We start from the raw sequence: 18,515 nt of genomic DNA on the forward strand, positions 1-18,515 counted from the left end.
ATACTTAGGTATACTGGACCTAAGTTGGAAAGACATTTGTGCACAAGACAAAATGTCTTCGAAACGATTCTATTTTGAATCTCCAACCGTCTGCCTCTACGCTGTAGTGACTTGATCCTTTTCCTTGATGCCTCTGGCCAATCTGACCCTTGCATATTGTGTCATTTGCTTAGTTTAAAGATATGGCACAATGGAAATCATCCATATAGGGAGTTAAGGTAAATAAGGTGTACGTTTACGAAGGCTCCTACTGTTAATGCCTGATCTTTGACAGGAAGGTAAAGAAGAATGTGCCGAAATAATTTTATCTGAAAAGCACAGCTCTTTTAGATGTTCATAATCGCAGGATTCAGAGTTGTCTTTGTGCCCTTTTGCTCTCAAACTCACGGACATAGTTGAGATTGAGATGTTGGTGTGAAGTGGTAGTATTAGGTGGATTGTTTACCCCTGACAGGAGGACTGAATTTGAGACACTTCGATTTCCTTTTATTCCGCAGCAGCCACTTCTTTCTCATCCATGTCTGAATTGCCACCAAACATGGACTCAGATGCATCATCTGATCGGCGGTATCCCTTAGCATGATAAATTAATTATCTCTTTTTGGCAAATGATTGGGAAGCAAATTTGAATTCTTAAATCACATTTGAGCCTGGGCTATCAAATAAATGAAGCGATGGGGAGGAAATGGGCGAGCACTAGTGGCAGAAAGCATCATGGTGTGTAATGTTCTGGAATCTACCCACCAAATTGTTGGGGATCCATTTGATGATGGGGTAGAGGAAAGTGGCAAGTCTCTTTAGTGCCATGGTCCACTATTTTAAATGCTGATAAGACATTAGATAAACAGACTCCAAGCCTGCAATTTGGAGCATTCAACATATAGTAGAGTCAACTGTGTGCCATGCCTCGGCCGAAATAATTATTGAATGTTATCATATTATGATTGGATGTGGTGATATTCTTGATTTGAGAAGTAGTGACAACTTTCAGGAGCGGTATCATTAGAAGCAAAGTTACTATTTGGTCAAAGTTGGCAGGACATGCTGAATCCAATCAGGGTTTTCTTAACAAGGGCTGCATGAGGGCATGTTTATACATGCACTGGAGATGGTTCCTTTTAGCAAAGATGAATTTGAGTCAAGAAAAGGTGTGGATCACTGAGGCAGAGATGCGGTCAACCAAAGAGTTAGTAGATTTGATGTGATTAAGTCTACTTTCCATCTCATGAATGATGTATGATGTTTAAGCGCTCCTGCATTGCATTGTAATGAACACACTTAGCAGCATTATTTCTAGTGGAGTTTGTAGGTACACATATTCTGGTGATTTCACCAGTGGGGCATTCAGTTTATCTGCTTTTAATTCTGAATAGAGTGCACACCTACTTAGAAGATGTATGAATGAAATTGGAGCTGTTGTACTATATTTAAGTACTCCCACTGATTAGCAACTGTCCTATAGACTAGATGCTTCAAAGGAATCTTCAGCAAAACAAATGTACACATCTTAAACATACTATAAAGTTGCTAAATAGTGTTCAGTGAGCCTTTTTAGCAAACATTTTTGTCCCAGTGTAGAATTCCTGAAAGACACCTGACAATGGCACTCAAATGGTGTACAATCCCCTGTATTTATTGTATTTTATTTGTGTGTTTTTTTAGCAAGATTTCCACAGTTGGGCATCATGGTTCTATGGAGGAGCATATGATGTTAACATATGATGCAGGGGACGGGGTTCACCAATTAATTGATTTCAGTAGTTTCCGGAAAAGATGATTGGTTGTCATGTTTCCTGGGATTTAAAGGTAGATTGTTCCAGAGTTTGGAGGCCTTTGCTATAAATGTTTGTCCGCTCAATATGACTTTTTTAAATTGGAGAGTTGCAAGAACAAGGGACTGTTGTGCCGCACAGGTATGCAGGATAAGAGACCACTCAGTATTGCTGATAAGGGATTTGTATGGTTGCAATGGATAGCTTTGTGCAAAAGGCTCATACGTCTAAAAAATAGTCCTCAGAGGAGGCCATTAGTTTTGAGGAACATTTGCACTCTGCTTCTGTATGTTGTCTTGTCATTTGTGCTCCTCTTTATTAACATTGACTTTCCTGTTTTCCTCAAATGAAACATAATTGAAGAAATTGTTCCTCCATGCTACCTTTTTACTACATGGTATTTTCCACTTCCTCGAGGTAGCGTAATAAACAAGCGAAGTGTTGCTTAGCAGAAAAATAGACATCTTGGTCATTTTATTTGCTCATATGTTTTCACTATAGTTTTTTAATGCGGAATACTGTAAGCAATAAGGTGGTAATGCAGATCCTCTTAAGTATCTGTAGGACTTTGTGTATGACAACTTGTTTTTACTTAAAAAGCTGGGCCATAATTCAGAAGTTAACTTTAGTTGATGAACCTATAATTAGTAATAGTTGGTCCCACAAATCTTTTTACATGAAAGAAAAACATGCTCAAAATGCTACTTCCTAATATGAGTAAATGCTTCTTCATATTCATCAGAGAAAGAATTGGTGTCGCATGATCCCAGCCAGGGTAGTTTAAAATTTGATGTACTGGTCAGCCTTGCTTTTTAGTGATTATACTTATGGACACTTCTGCCATTCTATTGTATGACGTATACATCTCTGAAGAATTATACATAGTTTAAAGGTGTGTTTTTCCAATTTTGTAGGTAAAATTGAAAACAGTCCAGGTCCCGAAATAAATAAACTCCGAACACCAGAGAAAAAGCCAACAGACTTAAAAAAGGTTTGTTAGTAATGAGTGGATTTTAAATGATTAATATGTATGTGCCACCCTGTGTATATCTTTTCTATGTCACTTATTGGTAGTTTTGTCAACCTATTTATCGTCACAAGCTTATTTTGTATTACAATCCTATTTTAACTCTAATTTTAATTTCATTATTGCTCGTTTAAAGCCGTGTAAATGTGCTTAAAGGCTGAATTATTTTTACTTTATCATCATCTAATCCTCCTGAGTATGTTTAGAAGTGGCTGTCTTAGTTTTTCGCCGTACTGGGAGCCTTTCCTCTTCGTGTTCCCCCTTTGAGGTATTAAAACATATTTTAAAAATTCATTATTTCTCTGAGCCCCTTTCCAAATTGCCAGGAATTCTGATCCAACAGCAGGTCAGAACCGTTAACTACTCTTAATAGACCAAAAAGACTTCAGCTTTAAAAAAAATTGCATCCCCTACCATGAGCATTCTTGCCCCCTCAGTAACCTTATTCTAGATCTCTCGCTACTTGCTACCTTTGAGTAAGTCAATAGACTGTGTAGACAAAGTTCATTTCCACAAGATCACGACGGAGGACAAGCTAACCACTGTAGCATCTATGAAACCATCCTCTTGTGCAGAGAATAAACTTCCACCCAAAATAATTCTTGAGAATGCAGACATTTTTGCACCACTACTCTCGAGAATGGTCAATACTTCCTTCCGGGACCAAACAGTGCCCAAGAACAATAGTAACTTTATTCTGAAAGTAATGGACAAGATTGCCACAGCACAACTACAAGCATATGTTGAGACTAATGAGATGCATCACCAACAGTCACGCCTTCGTACTGCACACAGTACTGAAACAGCCATGTTGGATTTGCAAACCAGAATTCTGGGCATCATTGACAAAGGCAAGACAAGTATACTAATCCTACTTGGCCTCAGTGCAGCCTTTGACACCGGGGTGACAAATGTTCACATGAGTCTAATATCTTCTGTGGTGTCCCCCTGGGAGCTAGCCTATCACCACTTCTTTTTAATCTCTACCTACGCCTCCTTTGCGAAGCCCTGGATAACATAAACTCTTTCTTCACCAACTATGCGGACAATACTCAGCTGGTGGTGGAATTAAGCAGGGATTATGAAAAAGACAATAAAACCATAAACAACCTTTATAACATCATCCAACTGTGGATGAATCAAAACTGCATGTGCCTGAACGGATCAAAGATCGAGTTGATGGTCTTCGGCTCCAATCAAGCTAGGGCGAAATTATCATTCGATTATGACTCATTCCTGATAAGACTCCTCTATCAAAGTAGTGTGCAGGGTCAAATCTTGGGTATGACCTTAGAAGCCTCCATGTGCTCAGACGCCCAAACCTCATATGTCAGTAAAAACTGCTCACATAACTTGAGGCTGCTGAAAGCGATTAGACCCCTACTCAACTAAACCAACTGTGCCACTATAGCTAGAGCCACCATACTTTCCTGTCGGGATTATGGTAATGCACTACTACTGGGTGCAAGCAAACAATGCTTGACAAAATATCAACGTATCCAAAACCATGCAGTACGGATAATCGAGCAAAAAGCAAGGACAGATCACATTAGTGAAGCCCGAAGAGAGCTACACTGGCTCAGGGTTGAAGACCCATAAGTGCGTGTACGGAAAGGCTCCATCTTACTTGAAGTCTAAAATTGTTGGCTACACACCAACCCGTTTGTTAAGGTCTGAGGCTCAAGTACTCATTGTAGTGAACCCGCATAAAAAAGCGCACGGCTTGGGCAAAGCCTTTTCCAACCGGTCTGCCGTCATTTGGAATAAACTTCAGCTGAGTCTGAGACTTGAACCTAATCATCTCATAATCAGAAAAACATTGAAAACCTTCCTGTTTAAATGAAAACAGAACGCTAGTGTAGTAACTGTCCTCATCTGTCTTGGCATGCCAAGTGTCCCGTCCTGTACGCAGCTGGTTATTCTCCCAGCACTTGTCCATGTCTTTCTGTGGCACCCTGATGCCTGTGGGTTTATGGCGCATTATAAATAAAAATAAACTAATGACGACAATGCCAGTCCCTAAAGATCATTTAAGACTTCTTTATGCCTACCTTGGCCCTATGAGGGGTCAGAAATGAGAGGCAGACTGAAAGGTGTCATGTTTTCAACATCAGACATTTTTATTACAATAAAAAAGCTGGATACCTTCCTTTCTGTCCCTATCCTGAAGAGTTTCCTTACCTAGAAAACTAAATATCAATCTGTCTTGTCGTTAAATATTTCCTTGTGTCCAACACCATACTAATCTGACCTTCACACTAAAAATGATCAACCAACGGTGCAAGGAAATGTATCCGACTTATATTTTGGCAAAACCCAAGAAAGTCTTTTGCTAGAAGGAGTTCTTGGATCCAGAGGGGGATTCCTCCTTCCCCTGGATATTTTAAGTAAGATGGTGAAAGTTACTTTTTCAAACAATAGCTTCTTACGATTGGCACAAGTGTCCTTTTCAACCAATCTCTTCTTTAGAATGACAAGTGTCTCTTTCAAACAATAGGTGTTTGAAGATAGTTAAACTGTCAAAACTATCCCTTTCAAATAACATTTCCTTTTAGGATGACACAAATGTTTCTAGTTTACTTCTTTGCCATATACTTTGAAAAATAAATGAATTCCTTTATACAACCTTTACTGGACCTCTGAGTCTTGGAGATAGATCCTCGGGTATACTCTCCAACCAGGTATCTTTCCACTCCTGGTACAACTTTACTGGACCTCCTTGTATACTCTCCTGCCAGGAATCCTTTTTATGAGTCTTATAGATCTCCTGCCAGGTATCTTGCCTTCCAATATTCACTGTCTCATGTGTTCCTTTCCACCAGGGTTTCGCCTTAAGTTCACTGTCCTTTAATTCAGCACAGTTGTATTACTACACTTTGCTACACTTCGTTGGCTTTAGGTACTACTTTTCCAACTTTCCCCCACACTGACATCTCATGTATGGAGATTTGTTCACGTTTTGCCTTTTTATATTCTCATTAGTACTCACTTAGATATGATATGGCATTTATACCGCGCCTATACACAAGTGTTTCAAGGCACGACGAGGCAAGGAAGGGGGAACAAAGGAAGACAGCCAGCGATCCTACTAGGCCAGGTGTCATACAGAACACGCGAGTGCATGGGAAGGGGGAAAGGGAAAAGTGTATGGGGGAGGGGAGAGGGGAAGTGCAGTACATAGGATAGTAGAATAAATAAGATAACAACGGCCAGCTGGTGGCAAGTGCAAGGTAAATGCAGACATAAGTGCTGGAAGGGGGGACTGTAGTGATACAGAAAACAGTCCCCAGGTGCAAGGGTTGCCAGGGAGGCAGTGCAGGTGGACAACTGGCGGGGCCTGGGCCTGAAATCAGAAGGGGTGGCCAGGTAACCAGTGCAGTTTGTCAGGAATTCAGCAGGGGAGAGAAAGCGGAAGCAAAGACGAAGGTTTTGAGGTGCTTCCGGAACCGGAGATGGTTCTCCTCAAGTTTCAGGGAGGTAGGAAGGCTGTTACAGAGGGAGGCCCCTGCCGGCCGAAGAGAGAGATCTACCACCAACTTGTTGCTTGGAGAAGCGACTGACCCTGAGGGAGTTGGAGGCGGATGAGCGAAGAGCTCGAGAAGGAAGATATTTAGTAAGAGAGAGTTGAAGGTATTGTGGCCCCAGGCCCCAGAAGGCCTTATGGACAATGCAGAGGGTTTTGAACTTAATCCTCGCAGCTACTGTGAGCCAGTGCAGAGATTTCAGTCCTGGAGGGATACGATCCCTGGGCTTGAAGCCAGGGACAAGTCTTGCAGTCCTGTTCTGGATAAGTTGCAGAGGGCGGAGAGTAGAGGCAGGCAGATTTAGATATAGGCTGCTAGAATAGTCCAGCCTAGAGAGCACCAGGGCTCCGGAGACAGTGAGCTTCTGGGGGAAGAGGAAGGGAAGAATACCTCTGATGATGTGCAGCTGGTAGTGTGACTTCTTGGAGACGTCAGAGATATGAGGAGAGAGGGAGAGTGTGGAGTCATCGATGAACCTGAGGTTTTTAGCTTTGCAGGTGGGAGCAGGAAGAGGGCCAAGAGAGGCCGGCCAGAGAGTTGCAGGGAAGGAGGGAGTGGGTGTGTCGTTGAGTAGAATCTCAGTCTTATTGGCGTTAAGGCAGAGGTCATTGGTGGCACACCACTCCTGGATGACAGACAGTCGGAGATGAGGGAAGGAGAGGAGGAGGCCGAGGGTAGCCTGACAATGAGCTGGGTATCATCTGCATTGCACTGAAAGTTGGGGCAGAGACCGGCGATGTGGTGGGCAAGGAGTGCCAGGTATTGGTTGAACAGCCAGGGAGAGAGGTTTGATCCCTGGGGGACACCACAGGTAGAGAAAAAGATATCTGAGAAGAAGGACCCAAGTTGGACCTGGGAGGGTCGGTCGGAGAGGAAAGAAGTCAGCCACGCTAGAGCCTGACCAGTGATACCCAGGTTAGGGTAATGCTTTCTCCAACTTCCCCATTCTGACATCTCCGATATGCGGATTTGCTTAGGTTCTGTCTTTGTATTTCACTTGGTCGATATTCAAATATCCTTACCTGTTCACATGCCTGTCAGTATGCCCTGTGGTCCCCAGTGGCTCTAGGCGGACTCACCGGCGTACTGAAGCGTCCCCAACCCATGGCACATTGCTGCGGTGAAGCGTCAGCTTCAGAACAGACTTTTGGGTACTGCAGACCTCATTCCAGCTCTCCGGACAACTTTGTGTTCACCTGCCAGCACGTCCACTGCTTCCCTACAGCTCTGCCGCTAGTTTCTCAACAGCTCTCTCTCTGTGCCTGTGGTGTCCCTTCTGGCCTCGCACTGCACTGGTAAGTGAAGTTTGCGAGCAGCGGAGTAGAAGAGCCTGCTTTTCCCAGCACAATCCTTCCCCGTACTGCAGTCTGCCTCGGCTCTGCTTCTTTCGTCTCCGGCTCCACTTCCTTCTTCTCCGGTTCTGGTGATCTGAATGCAGATACCATCTTTAAATGTCCTGCTCACTCGGGCCTCCCCAAAACAACTCCTCTGCAAAGCAAAACGCCTACCAGGCCTCGGCCTGAGGAGCAGGGTAGGCCCCATGGTCCACACTCAAGAGTTCTGGGTGGGGCCCATTGAGCCGAGCAACACAACACAGGCACGTGGAAGGCATCTCGACAAAATGGCTGCCGCGCCGGAAACTCCAGACATCCGGCCGATGCCCCTACAAGGAAGGCAGGTGGAGGACCGTGTGTCAAGGTGGGACTGATGTCAACCAGGTGTGTGGCCTACAGCTTACCCTTCCTTCGCGCAAGGCAGGTTCCTGCTGCATCCATACGGGCAGGGCCTGCAAACGCTCCAGCAGCTGCCCGCTACCCCATCAGTACCCCTTAGCACCAATCTAGCCTGCGAGGACTGGTTCTTTGAAAAGTTCCTCTGGCTCATGAAATCTCCACAGACTGGGGGTCATCCTCGGGGACGCCATCAGGGATTTGCTCCCTCCGATGTCTCCGGCGCTGCAGGCCCCAGTACAGGCCCCTCCGCTCCCTGTTCAGCCTCAGCAGCCCGCTCCGGCCCCCCAACAGATTGGGCAGGCGGTTCCATACCAGCCCCCGGCTCCGGTCCCCGCACCTCAGCCCGCAGCTAGTAGCACCCCCCTCCGGTTTCAGACCCGCAGGTGGACACAGATGAGGAGGAGGAGGAGGACCCCGACACGCCATCTTCAGCCAAGGCCTTCCAAGAACGTCTAGCAGGGCTGGCAGAGTACTTGGGCCTTCCTCAACCCGAAGTCGAGCAACCAGCAGAGGCGGGTCCTCGCAGAAGTTCTCACTCTACGTCCCATAGCCAGAATGGACGCCAAGTGCATGTAGATGGAGGGGGATACACTCTTGCTATCGGCCCATCCTCAGCCACACTCCTCGTTGATCGCTGCGGCATCACTGTACTCCAAGCCTCAGTCGTCCTCAGCCTTCTCCTCTGCGGCGCTGCTAGGCAAGGAGGAGATGATCTTGGAGGCGTACGTGAAGAAGCTGTGTTCCAACGCGTCCTTGCACCTGCGTCAAATCAACGTGGATGCCATGCTGGCAGCCGTTAACCAGAGGCTCTGGCAGGAAATTTGCGGAATTCCTCCCAGAGTTTCCGGCGCAGAGCCAATCACGATTCAAGGCGGGATAAGATGTGGCGCATGACATCATGGAGTCCTGCGTGGCCCACATTGACACCTCTGGCCATGCCATCTGTATTACCACGGACATGAGAAGAACGGCCTGGCTCCGTGCTACGAAATTGAACCCAGATTTCCAGGAACACATACAGTACACCCAGTCACAGAAGCGCTCTGAGAAAGGGGGGGTGGTTCCGCAGCTTCCAAGAGCGGAGGTCCATGCAACCGGACCGTTCATCGTTTCAACATCGGCGCAAACAACAAAAGGGGGGGGTAAGGGCTTTTTCCAGTCCCCCCTTCCTCCGCAACAGCCTCTGAGGGAAAGAAGGCATGACACACCCCTCCGGGCCCATGTGTCTCCAGTGGGGGGGCAGGCTTGCTCTTCACATACATTTCTGGTGCCTGAATTTTGCAGACCCCTGGATGCTCTCTGTAGTCTCCACGGGGTACCGCCTCCCTGTCCCAGCCTCTCCTCCCTACTCCCTCCTCCCCTCCACTCCCACAGGTTGGGACAGCAACTCTTTTGGCAGAGATCCAGTCGCTCGTCGAGAGCCATGCGGTGGAGGAAGTCCCAGCCTCCCAGGTGGGCTTGGGCTTTTACTCCAGGATTTTCGCCATTCAGCAGAAGAACCAGGCGGGCCTGAGAGTTGTGCTGGACCTTTCTACCCTCAACCTCTCCCTACCTCTACAAAAATTCAAGATGGTTACGCCAGCTTTGATAGCTGAGACATTGAGCAAGGGAGACTGGATGTGCTCCCTGGATCTGAAGGACGCATACCTACACGTCCTTATCTGGCACCCTCATCGTTCCTTCCTATGATTCAGGATCATGGGCTGCCAATTCCAGTGCAAGGTGCTTCTGTCGGCCTCAGTACGGCCCCCAGGGTCTTTACCAGGCTGATGAACTCTGTGGCAGCCCTCCTCAGGGCCACCACATCTACCTGTACCTCGACTTGTTAGTCAGGACTACATCTCCGGAAGCAGCGCCCCAATACTCCCACGGTCCTATGAACACACTGCACGAGCTGGGCTTTTCACTCAACCTCAAGAAGTCGCTGCTGCACTTTGCAGCATCCTGGAACCAGGAACGGGGATATCAGTCAGATGAACGTTCCTCCATCGCTTCACCCAGACTTCACATGGTGGTCCAGGGACTGCAACCTGCAGACGGGCAGGCCTTTCCGGCATCCTCCATCACAGGTCACCATCTCCACGTACTCTTCTCTCGAGGGTTGGGGGGCCACTCTGGACAACCATTATGTCCATGGCACCTGGACCCGGCAGGAGTACCGCATCAATTGGCTGGAATTGAAGGCCATCTGGCTGGCGCTCAGGGCCTTCGATATTTTTATCGAGGGCAAGGTCGTCCTCATTCAGACGGACAACCCGACCAGCATGTTCTATGTCAACAAGCAGGGAGGTAGAAGATCCCCCCCCCCACCAACTGTGCAGGCTGACAGTCAGCATGTGGGAGTTGGCCCTGGAGAACATCTACCTCAAGGTGGTCCACCTGCCGGGGGAATACAACCTGGAGGCAGACAGGGAGCGGACAATTACGAGTGGCAGATGAACGACCCAGTGCTGCAGGAGATATTTCGCGAATGGGGTCACTTTCCGGTGGACCGCTTTGCCTCCCGGGGCAACAAGAAGTGCCAACTGTTCGCCTCCTGGCAGGGTCAGGGTCCGGGCTCCCTGGGCGTTGCCTTTCAGATCAGATGGGACGGAATGACAGCATACCCCTTTCTGCCCACTCTCCTGATTCACAGGGTGATGTGCAAGATCAAGGAGTATTGCCTCCTCAGCATCATCCTAATTGGCCCATGGTGGTCAGCCAGGCCATGGTTTTTGGAGCTGCACAGCTTCTCGGAGAGGCCTCGCATTCACCTGCCAACGGGCCCAGCACATCTTCTGGCGCAGCAGGGGGGCAGGGTCATCCACCCCGCACCAGAGAAATTAGCCCTCACAGCATGGTTCCTGAACAGGTCTCGCTAAGACATCCCAGCCTCTCTCAGGCTAATCTAGAGATCATACAGGGAGCCAGGAGCAAATCTACCAGGACCCAGTATAAAAGAAAGCAGACCAAGTTCTGTCACGGGGCAGACTTGAGGGCCTTCGGCCCTCTGAAATGTTCCCTGGACAACGTGCTCTCCTTTTCGGCGCATCTCACCCACGCAGGTGTGCAGGTAGGCACTTGCTGAACCTACCTGGCAGCCATTGGGGCACACAGAAACTTGGAGGCGGAGAGTTTCTCCTCTTCCAACCCAATTGTCAAGAGACATCTGACGGGTCTTGCCAGGCTCTACCCACCCATCAAGAGGCTGCACCCCGTGTGTGCACCAAGGCGTAGTCTTGGGCGCCTTGGTGCACAAACCTTTCTAACCCATGGCGTCCGTGGACATCAGGCTGGTCACTATTAAGACGGACTTGTAAGTCGGCCTCACCCCCGCTCGCAGAATCGGCGATATCCAGGTGCTGCTCGCCTCGGAGCCATACACTACATTTCACAAGGACACGGTAGTCCTTTAAACGCACCCAGCATTCCTACCTAAAGTGCCGTCTGTATTCCATCTTAACGAAGAGATTGTGTTGCCCATGTTTTTTGCTCAGCCCAAAGACGAGGCACAGCGCGTTCTGCATTGCCTTGATGTCGGGCGTGCCCTGAAATTCTACCTGGATAGGACCAAGGGGTTCCGCAAGTCGGATGCTCTTGTCACCTTCGATGGATCAAGACTGTGGTATCAAGCCACCAAGGCTTCCATAGCCTGTTGGAATGTCTCGGCCATCAAAGAAGCAGACGAGGGACAGCACAAGCCACTGCCGGCCAACATGCACTCGCACGCGGTCAGAGCCAAGGCCACGGCCATCGCTTTTCAGCGGCATGTTCCCTAGCCAGTCATAAGCAGGGCAGCAACATGGGCCACCCCTTCGGCTTTCTGCAAGCACTACTGTTTGGATGCCGGCTCTAGATCAGACGCAGCTTTCTGAAAGGCGGTTCTTAGAAACCTGTTTGCTTAAGCAGGGTCTCCTTTCCACGCTGGGACTACACTCCGTTGTAATCGCCCTTGCAGTATGGAGGAAAGGTGACGGGACGTAAGAGTAATTATAAGTTACTCACCGTAGTCACTAACGTACTCTTAGTCCCCTTTCCTCCATACGTCCCACCAACCTCCCCCCTAATAAAACTGGTGTCATTAGGCAATGTTGAATCTATTGTCGACGCATCTATGGGGACTGAGGTGTGGCGCCGGAGAGCAGAGTCAGGGCAGCGCATGATCCCAGGGCCGCATCCCCTGCGCGCCTCTAAATTTAAAGGGAAGATGTTTTTTTTCTGGTCAAAAGGGTTCCATCTCCCGTCCCTCTCGAGCGACGCCCATGCAGTATGGAGGAAAGGGCACTCAGGACTAAGAGTACGCTAGTCACTTCGATGAGTAACTTATAACAAAATCGAAATTCCATTTGGCAACCAATGCACCATCCAGAGCTCCCTTCGAAGAAAGTCTCTGGATCAGAACAACTTGCACTTCTTATTCAAACTGAAGTGAAGAAGTCAAATTTTGGAGTCCACCAAAGGGCGAAGAAGTCGTCCAGGACTTCCTGTCAGAGCTTCAATATCTTTGCTCAGAGCATCCGCAATGACATTCTCTGTCCTGACAAAATAGACCATCGTCAAGTAAGTCACTCACCAGAGACCAGAATAACAGTTGTATTGCTTTTCTGAAGAGACAACAACCACACACTACCCATTTTGTTGATGGTATTGGTGTCCATCAGAACCAACACATATTTGCCCTGCACAAATGAGAGAAAGGTAACCCAGAGCCAGCCCAATAGCCTGCAGCCCCAACAGATTGATATCTTCCATAGTCTCTGTTGTAACCAAAGCCTTTTCACCGTTGGATCCATCAGGTGAGCAACCTAGCCATTGAAGGTGTCAGTGACTGATCTCACTTCAGGCCAACATTTAATGGCAAACACCCCTGTCTGCAATTTGTCTTGCAGGACCAACTAGCGATAATCTCGTACTTTTCTACAAGACTCTTAACAGGTCTGACATGTTTCTTTGGAACTAAGACCACCGACACCATCAGAATGCAAGAGGCCATGATGCCCAGTAGACTCACAGCGGAGTCACTGGGACAGAAAGACATGAACAATTTGGAGGATGTTAGTCCATCTTCTGAAGGGAAATCCCTCCCAAGGCAGTTGTCCAAGATCAGCCTGATGAAAGGAAGGGAATGGGACTGCAAAACATGGGGTTTGCGGATTTTCGGCGAGAAGTCCAAACTGTGCAATTGGCTCTTTGTACGTTATAGATGGTCGGAAAAGCATGCTCGGATAAGCCAGTCCTCCAGGTAAGGAAAGACCGGTTTTCTTTGCCTTCTGAGGCAATCTGCTACAACTTCAAGCAACGTTGTGAAGACCCTGGGTGAATTGGTAGTGGACAGTCCCTACAACAAATCTCAGGTACTTCTTGTGCTTGTGATGGATCAACACGTGTAAGTAGGCATCCTGGAAATCTAGGGATATCAACCCTTCCTGCTGTCTGGGGGACTGTACATTCTGGGCCATGGAGACCATCATGAACTTGTCCTCACGCAGGTACAGGTTTAAAAGCCACAGGCCTAGGATAGAATGCAGACCCCTTTCCCTTCTGCATCAGAAAGTAAAGAAAGTACCAGCCCTTGCCTCAGCATCAATTGTATGGTAACTTTCACTAGAAGGTGGCAGGCCACCTCCAGCAGTAGAGCGGCCAGAATCAGAGCAGAGTAGTGCTCTGGAGGGTTGGGTGGCTGTAACCCTGAGTTTTGTCCTACAAGTCCTAAGCATCAAGTGGTTTGACGCTACTCCTCGACGAACAGGGTATCTCTCCACACCTTGGTGAAATGCTTGAAGTATTCTTCACCATGGTTTTGAAACTGGCCAGCTATGGGAACCCCTGAGGTGGCAATACAACCTTTTTGTGCAGCACGACTAATACCCTGGTTGAGGGGAAGCACAGCGGTTGTTTGCCGAAGGTGCCTGAGGCCTACCACATTGGATGAATGAGGCGGTGGAGTGAAAACCCCGACCCCTTGGGGCTGAGCTGTTGACCAGCCAGGTATAAAAACACTTAACCGTGGCTTCTGGCTCCTGGCATTTCTGAAGGGACTCCACTCTCTTCGTGCCAGAGGGGTTGTGGCAATCAAAGGAGCTTTGCATTAACGCCTGGTACACAACGTGAGGTGCACATGGATTGTGTCCTACATGGCTTCATCTTAGATCTTTCTGCTGCAGCATATTTTGGAAAGTCGTAGCTGGGGGCGCTGTCCAGTCATGTATTTTAATTGGGAGTCACCTGAGGTCACATTCCTTTTAGACAAGGAAGGTGTCCTTATTCCCTTTGGGATGGTGCTAATGTGCCCGAGAGAAAACTTTCCTGGTGTTCTGTGGTGCAGGTGAGGATGTGTTGGAGCTGGCTTCTGAACTTCAAGAAGCTAGTGCCCTTGATATTTCTCCAAAGTTGGATATACTAGCAGTAAGAACTCCAGGTAGACCCCCATCCTTCATTCCAAAGTCCTCATGTATAAAGTGGTGGACACCCTGGGGTTATCAGCCCCATCCAGCCCTAAAGTTCAATTTGAACTGTTAGATATCCTGGATGATGGACCCAAAAGGAGTTCTTACTGCCCTCCACTGTGCAGTTCAAGCCCCAGTGCTGGAAGCCTGGGAGAAACTTGCCTCTGTACCGGCAGTGGATCGAGAATTGGCGAGGAAACAACACCCGGCTACTTCGGACCCAGCATTCTTATCCACCCATACCTCCATTGAGAGCTTGACTCCACTGGCCGCTACTTCCAACCTGTGGCTGTCCACTTCCTGTCTCTGCCTCCAGATAGGGAAAGCATGTGATTGGTTGCATGGGGGAAGAACGTTTTCATCTTGCCTTCATAGCAATAAATGCTTGTTGTTTCCTAGCCAGGTTTTCATTTGGCCTCTGGTTGGCTGGGAGTGGTGCAGCCGACCACCTTTCCAAGGGGCGGTTCCAGAGGGCTTCAAAGCCATCATTCATGATGGCAAGAAAGCTTCACGACCGATTTTACAATCAGGACTGGATTCAGCTGTCTGTGTGTAGAGTGTTCTATGGCTACTGGCTCAGCTTTTGGGTGACTTTAAATGGATTGCCTTTCTTCCGCAGATTCCTCATCTGATAGATATCCTCATCCAGCTCTGCTGTTCAGAGAATTATTTGACGGGGAGCATAGTGGGACTCGGCCATCGATCGTCAATCTGGCTTGTTCGGTACTAGATTGTCGGCTCAAGACACGACGTCGGACTTTGTGTATATACCACGTCACTATGCCCCATAATTCTGTTCTTTTTTTCGGTGCGCTCGACACGTTGCTCTGAGAAACAGTGTTATCAAGTCTTTGACCCTGTTTTCACATATTTTAGTCAGATTTGTTTTTTTCTTGACCGCAAGATGCCCACGCCTCAGATTTCGTGTTTTAAAAGGTGCACTGACTGCCACTCTAAAATGTTGCTGACCGACCCGCATGACATGTGTGGTGCCTCGGCACAGGTCATGACACCGAGGGGTGCGTGTTGTGTGCCAAGATGAACCTGAAATTGTTGCGTGAGAGGACGCCTAAACTCGTGTTAAGCCGACCACCTTCAAAGTCTCTTGTACTGTCGACTGTCTGGTCCCACGCATCCTCGTCTCATAAGAAAAAAAGGCGCTGCCGGCACCAGCGAGATTCCGATTCTTTGTCGGAAAGAGGTAAGCCGTCCGCTCGGCCACCCACTCAGCAAGAGTGGGATGAGTTTAAAAGCCAGATGCTGGCTATGTTCGCTCCCTAGCAGCAGTCCTTGGTGGCAGCAGCAGCGCTCTTTGTGGCAACATCCCTGCTCCATTCCCCCGGTCAGCTCCACTATGATGGGGAAGTACAGGCCAGCAAGAGGAGACCCGACATTTGTCTTCTCACCTTTCTCCGGAAGGTCTCATTGTGCAGGCAGCCACAGTTTCCAACAGAGTGGCCTCATCTTTTTCGAATTTGCCTCCTAACGGGGAAGGTAAGAGGATTGATGCATTGGCAAAAAGGTATTCACATCTGGCAGCATGGCCTTGAAGGCCACTTGTGTAGCCTATGGACTTGCTAAGTACTCTTTCGGCCTCGGGAAGGAGGTAGAGCAGGTAACCCAATATATCCCAGAGGGAGATCTGCAAGACGGCTTTGTATAGCTGGTGGAAAATTGGAAAGAGATGGCCAGGCATTCGCTCCAGACGGGCCTGGCTGCGTCGACTGCATAGGCCCTTCGATGGTATCGGTTGTCACATTGAGGAGACCGGCCTACCTACGGTCTTCAGGCTTTTCGCCACATATCCAATACCGATTGCTGGACATGCCCTTCGAAGGAAAATTAGAAGGCTGACTCCCCCCTATAAAAATGTAAGTAGTCCAAGACCGCCGCAAAATCGATGGGCCTAGCTGCACAGCGGGCCAAGCCTTCCTTCAGCTTTGCTTGTAGGGGCATAGACTACAGGCGTTATGTACCCTATGGCAGGAAGACGCAGTTCCCACAGGCCAGGCAGGGGCAAAAGGGTTTCCTGTGCTCCGGAAGGGTCAGAGGGGCTTCCACAGGCTAGCAAGCAGCGGCGGTGGCGTCTCCGCCATCAAAGCCACATTGATTTTCCCCTCCCACGACCTACCAGATGGTGGACGGCTGTCGGAACATTGGCCACAATGGTGGGAGGTTACTTCCGACGCTTGGGCCCTAGAGCTTGTGCGGTGGGGCTTTTGTCTGCCCTTCATTTTTTCCCCAATCATGTCTTTTTATTGAAGTCTAGATGAACATAGCAACAGATCAAAATCAACATAACCTTTACTGTAGAAACATTGAAACTTCATTTCATATTTTCTCCTCAGCAACTCCCCCAAACTAATAATAGTAAATAAAGTTTAATAAATAATATTAATCATAATAATAATAATTGGTTCCGCTCAGTGTCCCAAAGTACTTTTATGCATCCCAAGCTGTGCCTTGATTCAACATTCTTTGTTGGTTGTACCCATCTCTCCCAAGTGTTTCCACTCCCGTATATTACATTAGTTTTGTAATAGGTGCTTCAGAGTCTGTGGTCTAAAAAACATGTGTTCCTTGTCTCGAAGAAGAATAGAGCCCAGATTTGAGAGAATCATGTCAGGTTTTCCAATATATGTGCAGTCAGTTTTTCCATAGCCACAATCTCCCCAATCTTAACCAACCAATATGACAGGATTGTTCCCTCGTTAGTTTTCCAGAAACGTGCTCTGTTCAGTTTAGCTGCTAACAGCTGTTATGAGTTCTGCTCTTGGGCCTGATGCTAGGAATCCACCATCATCAGACACATCGCCTAACAGGATGCGAGGGCACATGGAGCATGAAGTCTTGGTGATGTCCTTTATCATTTACTTGATTTCTTGCCAATATGTTTGTATTGTGGGGCAATGCCACTGCATATGTATAAAATCCACAGGTTGCCCACATCCATGCCAGCAACGATCAGAGTAATTGGGTGAAATCATGTAGAGTTTTTGTGGGGTCATATACCATCTATAACATACTTTTATAGCACATTCCTTAAATACGGTACATCTGGAGCTTTTGGAGGTTCGGATCCATATTTCTGCCACACTTCTGTTGGCACATCTGTCCCTATATCCTTTTCTCATCGTGTCATGTATGGAAGTTTGTCTTCAATAGAGGCCTTCTCTAGCAAACAGTAACAGTTGGATATTTTCCTAATATTTTGATACGTAAACTCCTCATCCGCCCATTTGAAAGGAAAGGTCGATTGCATTGCTGATGGGGTTTCAGGTGATTCTCTGATTGCTATCCCTACTGACCGGAAACCCGAAACCATGTAAAATCTTTCAAGAATCGCCAGTAAAGTTGGGATCGACTACAGGGGTTTCTGGAGGAACCAAATAATGTCATCAACATACATCGCCACTTTGTGTGTTGCCTTCGTGTGTCGGGCCTGTTATGAGAGGGCTATCGTTTGTGCAAGAGGTTCTGTAGCTAATGCGAAGATGAGGGGGGACTGTGGGCACCCCTGTTTCGTGCCCCTACCGAGGGGGATTGGGTCTGTCTTTGTGTCATTAACTTTGACTATGGTGGATGGCATTGGAAGTTCCCCAGTATTAATTTGCTAAAGACAGGGCCAAACCCATATGCCGGCAACAATGCCTGTTGGAAATCCTATGACATGCTGTCAAAGGCCGGTGGCCGTCCAGGGACAGGAGTGACAGCCCTCCTGGGAGTTTAAGAGCCACCGCTATCAAGTTGACTACCTACCTAATATTGTCATGGGCCCTCTATTCTTAATGAACCCTGCTTGGTCTTCATTGATTATGGGAGGTAGGACCTCCCCCAGTCTTGTAGCCAGGATCTTGCAGTAAAGTTTTGCGTTGATGTTCAGAAGGGCTATGGGGTGGTAAGAGGTGCAGATCTCGGGGTCCTTTTCGGGTTTCCCAGCGAAAGCTTTGTAGATTTTATTGGAGCCCATCTGGGCTAGGTGCCTTTCCCGGTGGGAGTGAACATTTGGCTTGGCCAACTTTTGAGCTGAAATC

General features: G+C 48.0%; 1 protein-coding gene across 9 annotated transcripts in view; it reads left to right on the forward strand.

Moving 5' to 3' along the window:
• Window positions 1–18,515, forward strand: part of HELZ (helicase with zinc finger) — a 2,743,493-nt gene that overhangs the window by 2,523,078 nt on the left and 201,900 nt on the right. For all 9 annotated transcript variants that reach the window (XM_069655034.1, XM_069655036.1, XM_069655035.1 and 6 more), the window contains one exon: window positions 2,687–2,763. In XM_069655034.1, the coding sequence (XP_069511135.1) occupies window positions 2,687–2,763 (77 nt within the window). The remainder of the gene's footprint in view (window positions 1–2,686; window positions 2,764–18,515) is intronic.

The sequence above is a fragment of the Ambystoma mexicanum genome, chromosome 3q (assembly GCF_040938575.1).
Source record: "Ambystoma mexicanum isolate Mex_15411 chromosome 3q, UKY_AmexF1_1, whole genome shotgun sequence".
NCBI classification, from domain to species: domain Eukaryota; kingdom Metazoa; phylum Chordata; class Amphibia; order Caudata; family Ambystomatidae; genus Ambystoma; species Ambystoma mexicanum.